Raw genomic sequence first — 11,844 nt, 5'->3', positions numbered from 1 at the left:
GCAGTCCCCACAGTGTAACAGCACTCTTCCCTCTTCTTCCCTGTATTTACCATTTCCATTAGTCCTTCTTTCCTATACCATCCTGCCCTCTTAGCTTTATCCCTGGGCAAAGACTGCCCTTTTGATATCCTAGGGTTGATTGTTTTAAGGAGTACATACCTCCCTGGTGACATTGTCACCTTATAAGCCTGTTTGTTGTTTGGCTGAAATTGAGTCACAGGGGTGAATTCAGTTCCAGGCTTCAAGGGCCATAGTATTGGGGGTTCCATCAGTCTCTATCAGAACAATAAGCCTGATCTTTTTATTATTTTGAATTTTGTCCCACATTTTTCTTCTACTCTATTCAGGACCTCCTATTGTGATCCCTTTCAGAGTGTTAGCAGTGATAGCCCGGCACCATCTAGTTCTTCTGGTCTCGTGGGTATGGTGAGTAGAGTTAGCATGGTCCATTAATCCTTTATACTAATTGTTTTCTTGCATCTTTGATTTTCTTTACTCCCTATCCCTGCTCTGGACAGGGAGAGACCAAGAGTTGTACCTTAGATGGCTGCTCACAAGCTTTTAAACACCAATCACTACTCGTCAAAGTAGTATATAGAACATTGTCTTTGTTATGTTATGCTGTTTGACCTTGATGTCCCTCGAGACTGTGGTCCTGAGCCTTCAAAGTGTTTGGTTATAGACAAGAAGTTTTCATAACATTGACTTCTATATGCTATACTATATTCATAGATATATTTACAGCACACATAACTACATATGTAAAATATCCTCTGTCAAACCTATGTGTATTTGTGAATGTAGTCTCATTCCTTTCTCACACCTGTTTAGCCTCCATGTCAGTCTATGTGTCTACCAGTTGGTAGATTATTGTTACTACTGTTATTTTAGGATTATGATTTACCTTTGTTGCCTTTAACTCTCCTGCTCCTCCTCCTGTCTTTTTTTGCCTTGATTATATTGTGCTTAGCCTTCTCCTTAGTGTAAATTGCTTTTCCCTTCACCCACATTAACACGTGTTTATTTTCTCTCTAGTTAGTGATTTACCCTCCCTTCCCTTCCTACCTCTGGTAACCTCCAGAGAATGTTCTCTCTGTGTGCAAAACTTTTCTTGACTTTTTACAGTGGTGGTCTCAAATAATCTTTTCCTTTTATGATTGACTAATTTCATTCAGCGTAATGTCTTCTGGGTTCCTCCACGTTATCAGGTATTTCACAGATTCATCGTTATTCTTTAATGTTGCTTAGAATTCCATTGAGTGTATATACCATAGTTTGTTGATCCATTCATCCATTATTGGCCACTTAGGTTGTTTCCTTCTTTTTGCTATTTTGAATAATAATTCTGCCATAAACATGGGTGTGCATGTGTGTGTTTGTGTCATGGCTCTTACTTCTTTACGATATAGCCCTAGTAGTGGGATCATAGATTATATGGTATTTCTATTTCTGTCTTTTTAAGGCAGTGCCATACCACTTTCCACAGTGTATGAGGATTGCACCATGTTACAGTCCTTCCAGCAGTGCATGAGGGTTCCTTTCTCTGTTCTCTCACTAGCATTTGTTGTTTCTGTTTTTTTTTTTTTTTCCAAACTTTGCTTAATTAATGCTGAGGTGAGGTGATACCACATTGTTGTTTTGATTTCATCTCTCTAATGCCTAATAGTTATGAGCATTTCTTCATGTATTTGTTGGCAGCCTGAATCTCATCTTTAGTGAAATGTTCATGTCATCTGCCCATTTTTAAATTGGATTGTCTTTTTGTTGTTGAGGTGTTGTAGTTTCTAGATATTTTAAAGATTCATCTGTTTTCAAATATGTCATTGCCAGAAATTTTTTTTCCAGTCTGTAGGTTCTCTCTTTATTCCTTTGGTGAAGTCTTTTTATGCACATATATTTTTAATTTTTTAGGAGATCTCAATTATTTAGTCTGTCTTCTGCTGTTTGTGTATTGTTAGTTACATTTAATAGTGTATTTATGCCATGTATTAGGGGCCCTAAATTTGCCCCTAGTTTTACATTGATAATCTTCTTAGTTACACATTTTACGTTTAAGTTGTTGATCCATCTTGGTTTAGTTTTTGTGTGTGATGTGAGGTATGGATCTTGTTTCATTTTTCTGCAAATGGATATTCAATTTTGCCTGCACTATTTGTTAAAGAGACTAGCTCTTCCCCATTTCATGGCTTTCGACCCTTTGTCAAAGATCAGTTGTCTATAGGTAGATAGATTTGGTTTTTCTTTCTCAATTCTATTCCATTGGTCTTTGTGTCTGTCATGGTACCAATACCAGGGTGTTTTGACTATTGTAGCTGTTGACTAGATTTAGAGATTGAGGCATGTTCTGGTTACCTAGTACCGCTCTGACAAGAATGTACCACAAATGGGATGGCCTTACCAAACAGGAGTTTGTTCTTTACAGTTTGGAGACTTTTAAGTCCAAGTTCAAAGTGTCAGGCTCTGGGGGCTGTGTGAAATCCCCTTGACCTTGGGCTTCAGCTTTGCCTCTTGCTCCCAGCCCACTGAAGCTAGAGGCATTTCTTTACTCCGGCAGCTGCTGGCTGCTGAGACTAACAAGCCCAAGGTGGACAAATAAAACGGCACATTGCTGATGTTACCAAACCAAATGGCAAGCCATTAATTCAAGTCCATTATAAGTCCCAAGGTCGGCAGACCATGGCAGGCTGCTGAACAACGACATGGCTACATGCAGGGTTCACACGTGCCGTAAGCTAGAGACTATCCCCAAAGCTTCTCATTATATACAGGAAGCAGACCACATTCTAAAGGCAGCTACTTTGTGATAGATCCCACCATGGAGTTGATTGCCACTCTCATGATGGGGAATAACTACCACCAGCTGCCTAGCCACTCAACCAGGCCCAGCCAAGTTGACACACAAATTGAACGACCACAGTTCTACCCCTTGTCAACTTGGCACCTGTACAGATCTTCATTGGGTGGCATCTGTACAGATCTCTCTCACTAGGTGGCTCCAACCCCCTAGTTCCTCTATATGGCAACCTCACCCCCTTGGCCTGGCAGGCCCTGTTTCTCTCCCTCTTGAGCATGGCATCCCAACCCCTCACTCTTGGGCAGCAGGTATGGCTCCATCCCACTAGCTCACATGAACGAGCAGCCCCATACTCCAGAACCGAGTTGGTGAAGGTCTAACTGTTTGAAACCTAGGGGGCTATTATGGTTCTACCCCCAAAGGCCATGATCCTACCCTTTGAGGCTGAGGCAGCTCTGTTTCCTGTTTCCTTAGTCTCTCTGCTTCTGCTGATTAATGCCAAAGGCAACCTACTCCACTGGAAATCTTGCTGTCCAAAAAGCACTCAGCTTTCTTGCTCTGTGGGCCAGCCAACCTGCTACACCATTTCGTGCCGGTCTCTTCTACCAATTAATGCCTGAAGGCAACCCACTCTGCCAGGAAGCCACCTGCCCAGTGGCAACCAGCTCTCTTCTCTGTGGGCTGGTAAGCCTTGCTGTTTAATGGCAGTCTCTGGGCTCTGCTCCTGCCATCTCTCATGCTAGTCTCTTGGCTCTGCTCCTGCTGTCTGTCATGCCATGTGCCGAGGTCACTTTGCCAGGGTCTTGGGACAAGGATGCACTCCACTCCTGTTTCCACATTTTAGGTATCTGTCAGAGCAGCACCCCACCTTCTTGGTACCATATTCTGTTGTGGTTACTTAGTGCCACTCTGACAAGAATATACCACAAATGGGATGGCCTTAACAAATAGGAGCTTATTCTCTTACAGTTTGGAGGCTTTAAGTCCAAGTTCAAAATGCCAGTGTCTAGGGGCTATGTGAAAGCCCCTCGACCTTGGGCTTCAGCTTTGCCTCTTGCTCCCGGCCCACTGAAGCTAGAGGCATCTCTTCATTCAGGCAGCTACTGGCTGCTGAGGCTAACAAGCCCCGGGTCAACAAATAAAATGGCACAGTCCTGATGTTATCAAACCAGATGGCAGGCCATTAATTCAAGTCCATTGTAAGTCCCAAGGTCAGCAGAGCATGGCAGGCTGCTGAGCAACAACGCGGCTACATTCAGGGTCCAAGCATGCCATAAGCTAGAGACTATCCCTATGGCTTTTCCTTACATACAGGAAGCAAACCACATTCCAAAGGCAGCTACTCAGCTGCTTGTGATAGATCCCACCATGGAGTTGATTGCCAGTCTCATCATGGGGAATAACTACCACCAGCTGCCCAGCCACTCAACCAGGCCCAGCCAAGTTGACACACAAACAACTATCACAGGGCGTATGTGGCCTCATACTTTGTTCTTCTGTGGGTAGTGCTTTGCTTATCCGGGTCTTTGACTTTTCCATATACCATTGGTGATTAGTTTCTCCATCTCTCTAAAGAATGAGGATGGATCACAATACCATTATATTTGTAGATTCCTTTGTAGTACTGACATTTTGTTTCAAAGGTTTTGTTATGTTGTGTTTTCATACTCTTTTTAATTCTAGGAATTTTTTATTTCACCTTACTATACAGGAGAGTTCCTACCCACCCCCCCAAATACCATATAACATAAATGCCCATTTTACAAAATGATACTGACTGGCACTCAGAGCAGGTTCAAAATTAGATAAGGGCTACAGAAGTGCAGTAATTCTCAGTCCCTCTAATTTTCTGCCAATTAGAACACATAAAAAATAAAAGTGTTTATGTATATTTTACTGACTTTTCTGTGAAAAATCTCATTAACTTAATACAGGTAGACATTTATTTTAATACGTATCAATATGACATTGATTTATAATTGTAAGGATATTTCCAATTCTCCAGTTGTAAAGTGAATTGAAACTATTGAGGTTTTAGAAGTTCTCTTTGGAGGGAGAACTTTAGGAAAAAGAATCTAGATTTTAAACTGTAGATATATTCTGGAAATAACTTGCAGAATACTGTTTAGTCCCTGTTTTATAAGCTACCATATCACCAATTTATTAATTTTTAAAGAAATGACTATACTTTATAATTGTATTTTAATTCTCTCTTGACCTTTCCAAAAAGATAAAAATAAAATGAAACACTTGGTACTCTTTTTCACTCTTTAATTTTTTATTTTTTTTTTAATGGTATAGCTGGAATGGGAGCAGACAAATCTATTCACAAGTGGATATCATGTGCTATTGCAGATGTAATGATACTTACACTCAGAGATCTGCAAACTAATTGAAAAAAACTGGTCATATACATGAGAATGTTATATAATGGTAGTTGGTGTTAAAACCTTAAAGAATAGTATGAATGGTTATAAATAGAGAATTGTGAGGAGAAATGTTAATTTTCCCATCTTTCCTATTTTGAAAGAGAAGATGAGTTTCTTTCATTAGTCAATGTAATTTATTTTTGTAGTATAGTAAATTACCTGGTACGGCTTTTCTAGCCATAAGTCTGTGTAAACTCAAAGGTAGAATTTGCCATGAGCAGCTGAGGAACTCCTGATTGTTAAAGTTATCCACCTGGGGTATTTCTGTTGAGAGTGGCACAAAGCAATGTTCTGGAAAGTTTGCGCTCTCTCAGGTGCTTAGAATTCTGATGTTATGATTGGTTGGTTTGGCCATACTGCCAGGCACAAAAAGGAGCCCTTATAGAAGCAGAAGTGTCTCTGACTGCTGGCTGAGAAAGATGTGCTGCTGAGAGAAACGTACTCTTGAGAGACACGTGCTGCTGAGAAAGAGACACTGAGAGACATAGATTGCTGGGAGAGAGAATTTGAGAGACATGCATTGCTGGGAGTGAGACAGAGAGACTGTTAGCTGAGAGAAAAAGGGCTGAGAGAGATTGAGCATTTTTTCTGAACTTGAATTGTAGCCTGGTGCTTCCCTAATAAACCCTATAATCTGTGAGTTCTATGTGGCCACTGCAGCGAATTATTGAACCCAGCAGAGAGGTGGTGGGTGCTGAGAGACGAATGGCTGGTGTCAGGGCTGGAGGGAGGTGGCACGTCTGGCTTCGTAGGTATAGGCCTTGGGCTACTGGTGGTGATTCTGTCTTCCTCTTGTGGGGTTAGAGGAGGTCAGAAGATGCGGCCTCCCTGCTCCTTTGACAATTGTATTACTAGAAATCTTATTTTTTAAATTTTATTTTAACCTCTTATTTTTGATGTGTCTTTAAGTGTTCTCTTAGGCCAACTTTTCTTTTCCTTTTTTCAGTTTTTATATTGGAAAAATCATATAGGTTGACCCAGGAGGAAAACATTAAAAAAAAAAAAGAAACTAAGTTTATCAACGATCTTTAATATACTTGCTGTTGTATGTGTCAACTAGCCAAATTAGGCATCCTTGTCCCAAACAGTGTTTCATATTGCGCTAAAGCATTTTTCAATTAATGATGCAAAAGGTAGAATAATCACCTTATTTTTAGCATTTTGCCATAGTAAACATACTCTTTTTTGTTTATTTGGTTTATTACTTTAGACATGAATCTTAAGAGGTCACAGGTAAGTACATGAAAAGATTTATGATCCTATGATTCTACCCAGCAAGGCTCTACTTATAATGAAAATGGTAATATTACTTCATCTGGTGAAAAGTTTGGACTGGAACTGGAGGGGGTAAAGGATACTGTCTACAAGGGGATCATTTTCTGAATCCATCCTGGAAACAAGCAACAGCCCTTATAGGAAACCTATTTGTTTCAAAGTTTTAAAAGTATGTAAATTTACAAATATGTGGGTTTTCGTTTTTCAAGTGGGGGCACCATCTCAGCTATAAGGCTAATTTTTTTTTCTTTCTTTAGAATGAATGAATGTAGTATGAAATAAAAATGTCTGAACTTCAAACTCAGAAAAGACAGTTTTGTCCAAGTCTGCTACAACAGCAATAAAAGGGAAAAAAAAAAAGTTTAAAAGACAAGAAAAAAAACTTGCATTTTGAGTTTTTTTTTTTTTTTTTAATTCTTCTTGCAGACTCAGTGTTCCTGAAAGTACACCTTTCACAGCAGTCTTAAAGTTTGCAGCAGAAGAAGTAAGTATAGACATTGGAGCACCCCTATATAGGATATAGTTTGTCAATATGTGTCAGAAATACTTACTGTATATGCACTTTGACCCCCATTTCAGCATGGATTAATTAGTCACTGGATTTATACTATCAAAGGTCCCTGGGTGGTATTAACAGTTTGCTCTTAGCTACTAACCTAAAGGTTGGCAGTTCGAACCCATGCAACGGTGCCACATAGGAAAGACCTGATGATCTGTTCTGTAAACCTTACAGCAAAGGAAACCTTATGAGAATTTCTGCTCAGTAACATGTGGGTAACTATGAGTCAGAATCAACTTGAGTATAACAATTTTGGTTTAGGCTTTTAAAAGTTAAGACTTAGATAGAAGAATGAAAGTTGAAGGAAGAATTTGTATTGAAAGTGAAAAGGCACCATTGATATGTGAGTTCTTTGGGGGGAAACAGAACTTTATATCACGCTGCTCTGAACCTTATGTTTTTACTAGCTTTGATTCTGGAATTGTAAGAGTTTTTATGTTTGTTTTATCTTTATTTTCCAAGTTTTTTTTATTGTGAGTATATGGTAAAACACTCATTAAAATGTTTTTGTTGTTGTTTTAACTGTCTAGTTTCTTAAAATGTGTTTGGATTTTCTGTTTTTAATTAAGAAATAAAATTTTTACATCTAAAATTATCAGAAACATTTATAAAGCAATTATTTCTTCTTGATGCTTAGAAAAGTAACTTGATCTGGTGGAAGAGGTACCAAAATGTGACTTGGGAGACTTAAGTTCTTGTTTTAATTGTATCATTAATTAGCCATGTAACATGGGGCAAGTCCTTCAGTTTCTCTCTTCACACTTTTTTAATATGTAAAATGTGAGTATTTCATGCCTGGCCTTCCTGATAACTGATTTTGATTAAAAGTCTAACAGCATTTATAAAAAAAAACTTTTCAAAATTAAAAGGACTATCTATACAAGTGGGAGCTCTGGTAGCATAGTGCCTAAGGCACTTGACTGCTAACCAGAAGGCTGGCAGTTCAAACCCACCAGCCACTCCTCAGAAGGAAGATGAGGCAATCTACTCCGTAGAGATACTGCCTCAGAAACCCAAGGAGGAGTCGCTATGAGTCGGGTCCGACTCGATGGCACATAACAACAACAACAATCTATACAACTACAGAATAACTCCAATCCAGATTTGTTGGTTCTGAATCTTCAGAAAAGTTTATAGTCAGAAAAATAATTTTAATAACTAAAACACCAGCTCCCTGTACTGAGGTGATTAATGGGAAGTCAGCCAAGCCAACAGTTCTCACAGCTCCTTATAAACTATTGTCAGGTCCCATATACATCATTTATCACTCCTTCAGAATTTAACTGAAAAGTGTTGTTCATGTTTTATAGTCAGTTTGATCTGTTCTTCATTCCAAAAGATAAGTAAAAAGAGATGGGAAACAAATTTGAATATAGCATTGTGTTTACTTTTGTCTGTTAGATCTCTTGTTAAGAAAGTCGTGCTTTGGTACATAACAAACCCCAAGATTTCCAGATTTAAGAAGAAGATCTGTATAAGCTATAATATCATTGTTATATATTTTCTAGTTATTTTATTTTCTTTCCTTTGTAAGGCAAGGACATTGTTGTGATTTTGGGCTTCTAGTTAAAGAATAAGAAAAACTAAAAGTTACACATGAAATCTTCATGCAAAGACATAAATCAGTTACATTGTTAATGTAGTTTATGTTTCATATGAATCACAAGTGTCACAAATTTAGAAAGAATATGACTTTCATGCAACTGTGAGAGGACTTTTCACAAAATGACATTGTAGAATCTTTCAATGAGAACAAATGTTGGCTTGAAGTACCAAAAGTTTGTAGATTTAAATTCCTAGTAAAATTCTCTTAATGAAAAAAAATTATAATTAAGTTCTCAAACACATGACAAAGGATTTATTTAACTAAGTAATCAAATGGCAAAGCCTAAGAGCTTTTTAATATCCTAAATTATGAATTTATGGGATCTGTTGAAAAATGCAAGTGAAAAATCTGAGGAGCATAAAATACACTTTGCACTCAAGAGAAAATTTGGTATGTACTGTATACAGTGGAAAGTAAAAATAGGAGTTACTGTATTTTACATTACTAGTGATTATTCCTCAAATTTCTGTTTAACTATTGCTTCCACATATTGAAAAAAAGGGGGGAAACGTTAGCAACTGCTTTTGTTTTTTACTGTTCATAAAATATGTTGCCATTACGTGGGTATGATTAAGAAAAACCATAGTTTTTCTTAAAATGGACATGATTTAAGGGTGCTACTCAATGGTATAGCTAAAATCTATATGATTCAAGTTTTAAAAACCTAAGATGTCTTATAATTAATTTGGGTATTTGATCAAAGTTTTATTAATATTATGTCTATAAAATTTTTTGAATTGTTAAAGTGCATTTTGATGTTGTCTAAAATAGCTTTATTATTTACATATTTAAAATCTTTGAAAGGACATTTACAATGAAATTTACTGAGAGTAAAATTATTTTTTAATTGTGAAATTATCCCATAGCAAGTAACTGTCTTATGCATAGAAAGTTCCTTTTTTAAAAATGTAGTTCTTCCATTAATAATGTAAAATAAGCTTTCAGTTGCTTTTTTGTAACTATGTATGTGTTACTATTATAGAGCATTTATTAACACTTGTGTTTTCCCCCAACCTCTACAACTATAAAATGGAAGAAAAAAAGTCTGAAAAATGGGCTCAGTGGCCAAAAATTTTGGGAAACACATTATATACTATTTCCTTCTTGGAATTAAATAAACTAAAACCAAAGACCAAACTCATTGGAGTCAAGTCATTTGCAAGTCATCACAACCCCATGTATTAGAGTAGAACTAAGCTCTGTAGGGTTTTTTTGGCTGTAATCTTTACAGAAGCAGCTCATTAGGTCTTCTTTTCATGGTGCCACCAGAAACTTGAGGTTCGTAATTGACCACAAACCATTTGTACCAACTAGGCACCTATTAGCAGCATATTAAATGCTTTTGAGAAGACTACTAACACCAGCTTAACCCATAACCCAGGGGCAGGCCAGGTGAGTAACCCAGGGTACGGAAGGCAAGGCAGATGTTTGGGTGTGCCCGGAGATAGGCCAGGTGAGCGAGCCAAGGCACAGAAGGCAAGATGGGCCTTGGAGCAGTTGGGTGGGGGGAGACCAGGAAGTGAGCGGATCACTTTTGAACAGCTATGGGAGACAAACTTGTCTGTCAGTTTGTTGTACTGTGACTTGCATGTTGCTGTGAGGCTGGAGGCTATGCCACCAGTGTTTCAAATGCCAGCAGAGTTACCCATGGTGGACAGGTTTCAGCAGAGCTTCCAGACTAAGACAGACTTGAAAGAAGGAAGAGACCATCCACTTCTAAAAGAATTAGCCAGTGAATACCTTACAAATAGCAGTGAAACACTGTATCACTGGAAAACTTTATGAAGAGCCTTGAAACATTGTCTGATACAGTGCCAGAAGATAAGCCCCTCAGGTCAGAAGACATTCAATATACTATTGGGAAAGAGTGGAGCTGACCATAATGATGAGGATAGAGAGTAAAGCTTTCGGGACCTCCATTTGTGGATGTGGCTTGTCTCAACGTGAGAAAAAATAGCTGCAAACATCCATTAATAATTGGAATGTGGAATGTACAAAGTATGAATCTAGGAAAACTAGAAGTTGTCAAAAATGAAATGGAACACGTAAAGATCGATATCCTAGGCATTAGTGAGCTGAAATGGACTGGTTTTAGCCATTTTGAATTAGACAATCATATGATGTACTATGCCATGAATGACAAGTTGAAGAGGATTGGCATGGCATTCATCATCACAAAGAATGTATCAAGATCTATGCTGAAGTACAGTGCTGTCAGTGACAGGATAATATCCATGAACCTACAAGGAAGATCAGTTAATACTACTATTATTTGAGTTTATGCACCAACCTCCAAAGCCAAAGATGAAGAAATTGAAGATTTTTATCAAATTCTGCAATCTGAAATTGACCAGACATGCAATCAAGAATTGTTAATTATCACTGGTGATTGGAATGCAAAAGGTAGAAACAGAAGAATCACCAGAAGATGGAAAATGTGGCCTTGATGATAGAAATGACACTGGAGATCACATGATAGAAATTTGCAAGAAATGGCACTGGAGATCACATGATAGAAATTTGCAAGAATGATGAGTTATTCATTGCAGATACCTTTTTCAGCAACACAAACAGCAGCTATACCCATGGACTTCGCCAGACTGAGTACACAGGAATCAGATTGACTGCACAATGGAGAAGGCCAGTATCTTCAGCTGAAACAAGGCCAAGAGCAGATTGTGGAACAGACCATCAACTGCGCATATGCAAGTTCAACTTGAAGTTAAAGACAGTTTAAACATGTCCACGAGAGCCAAAATATGACATTGATTCTATCCCTCCAGAATTTAGAGACCATCTAAAAAATAGATTTGATATATTGAACACCAGTGACCAAAAACCACAGGAATTGTGGGATGACATCAAGAACATCATCCAAGAAGAAAGTAAATGTCATTAAAAAACAGGAAAGGAGGAAGAGACCAAAACAGATGTCAGAAAAGACTCTGAAACTTGCCTTGAATGGAGAGTAGCTAAAGCAAATGGAAGAAATGACAAGATAAAAGAGCTGAACAGAAGATTTCAAAGAGCAACTCTAGAAGACAAAGTCAGTTATTAAAATGAAATGTGCAGAATATTGTTGTTAGGTGGGGCAAGATGGAGGACTAGGCAGAAGGATTGCACAGACCCTCTTCAACAAAGAAAAGGGAAACCAATTAACACAGACACAGAAGATAATCTT

General features: G+C 38.1%; 1 protein-coding gene across 1 annotated transcript in view; it reads left to right on the top strand.

The window, feature by feature from the left end:
* Positions 1 to 11,844, top strand: part of UFM1 (ubiquitin fold modifier 1) — a 40,919-nt gene that overhangs the window by 7,627 nt on the left and 21,448 nt on the right. Inside the window, exon 3 of the mRNA XM_007952451.1 lies at positions 6,925 to 6,982. Within this exon, the coding sequence (XP_007950642.1) occupies positions 6,925 to 6,982 (58 nt within the window). The remainder of the gene's footprint in view (positions 1 to 6,924; positions 6,983 to 11,844) is intronic.

This window comes from Orycteropus afer, unplaced genomic scaffold, assembly GCF_000298275.1.
Source record: "Orycteropus afer afer isolate SDZICR_OR568_19922 unplaced genomic scaffold, OryAfe1.0 scaffold00338, whole genome shotgun sequence".
NCBI classification, from domain to species: domain Eukaryota; kingdom Metazoa; phylum Chordata; class Mammalia; order Tubulidentata; family Orycteropodidae; genus Orycteropus; species Orycteropus afer.
The sequence above is the reverse complement of the archived record's forward strand: the minus strand, read 5'-3'. Positions and strand labels throughout refer to the sequence as shown.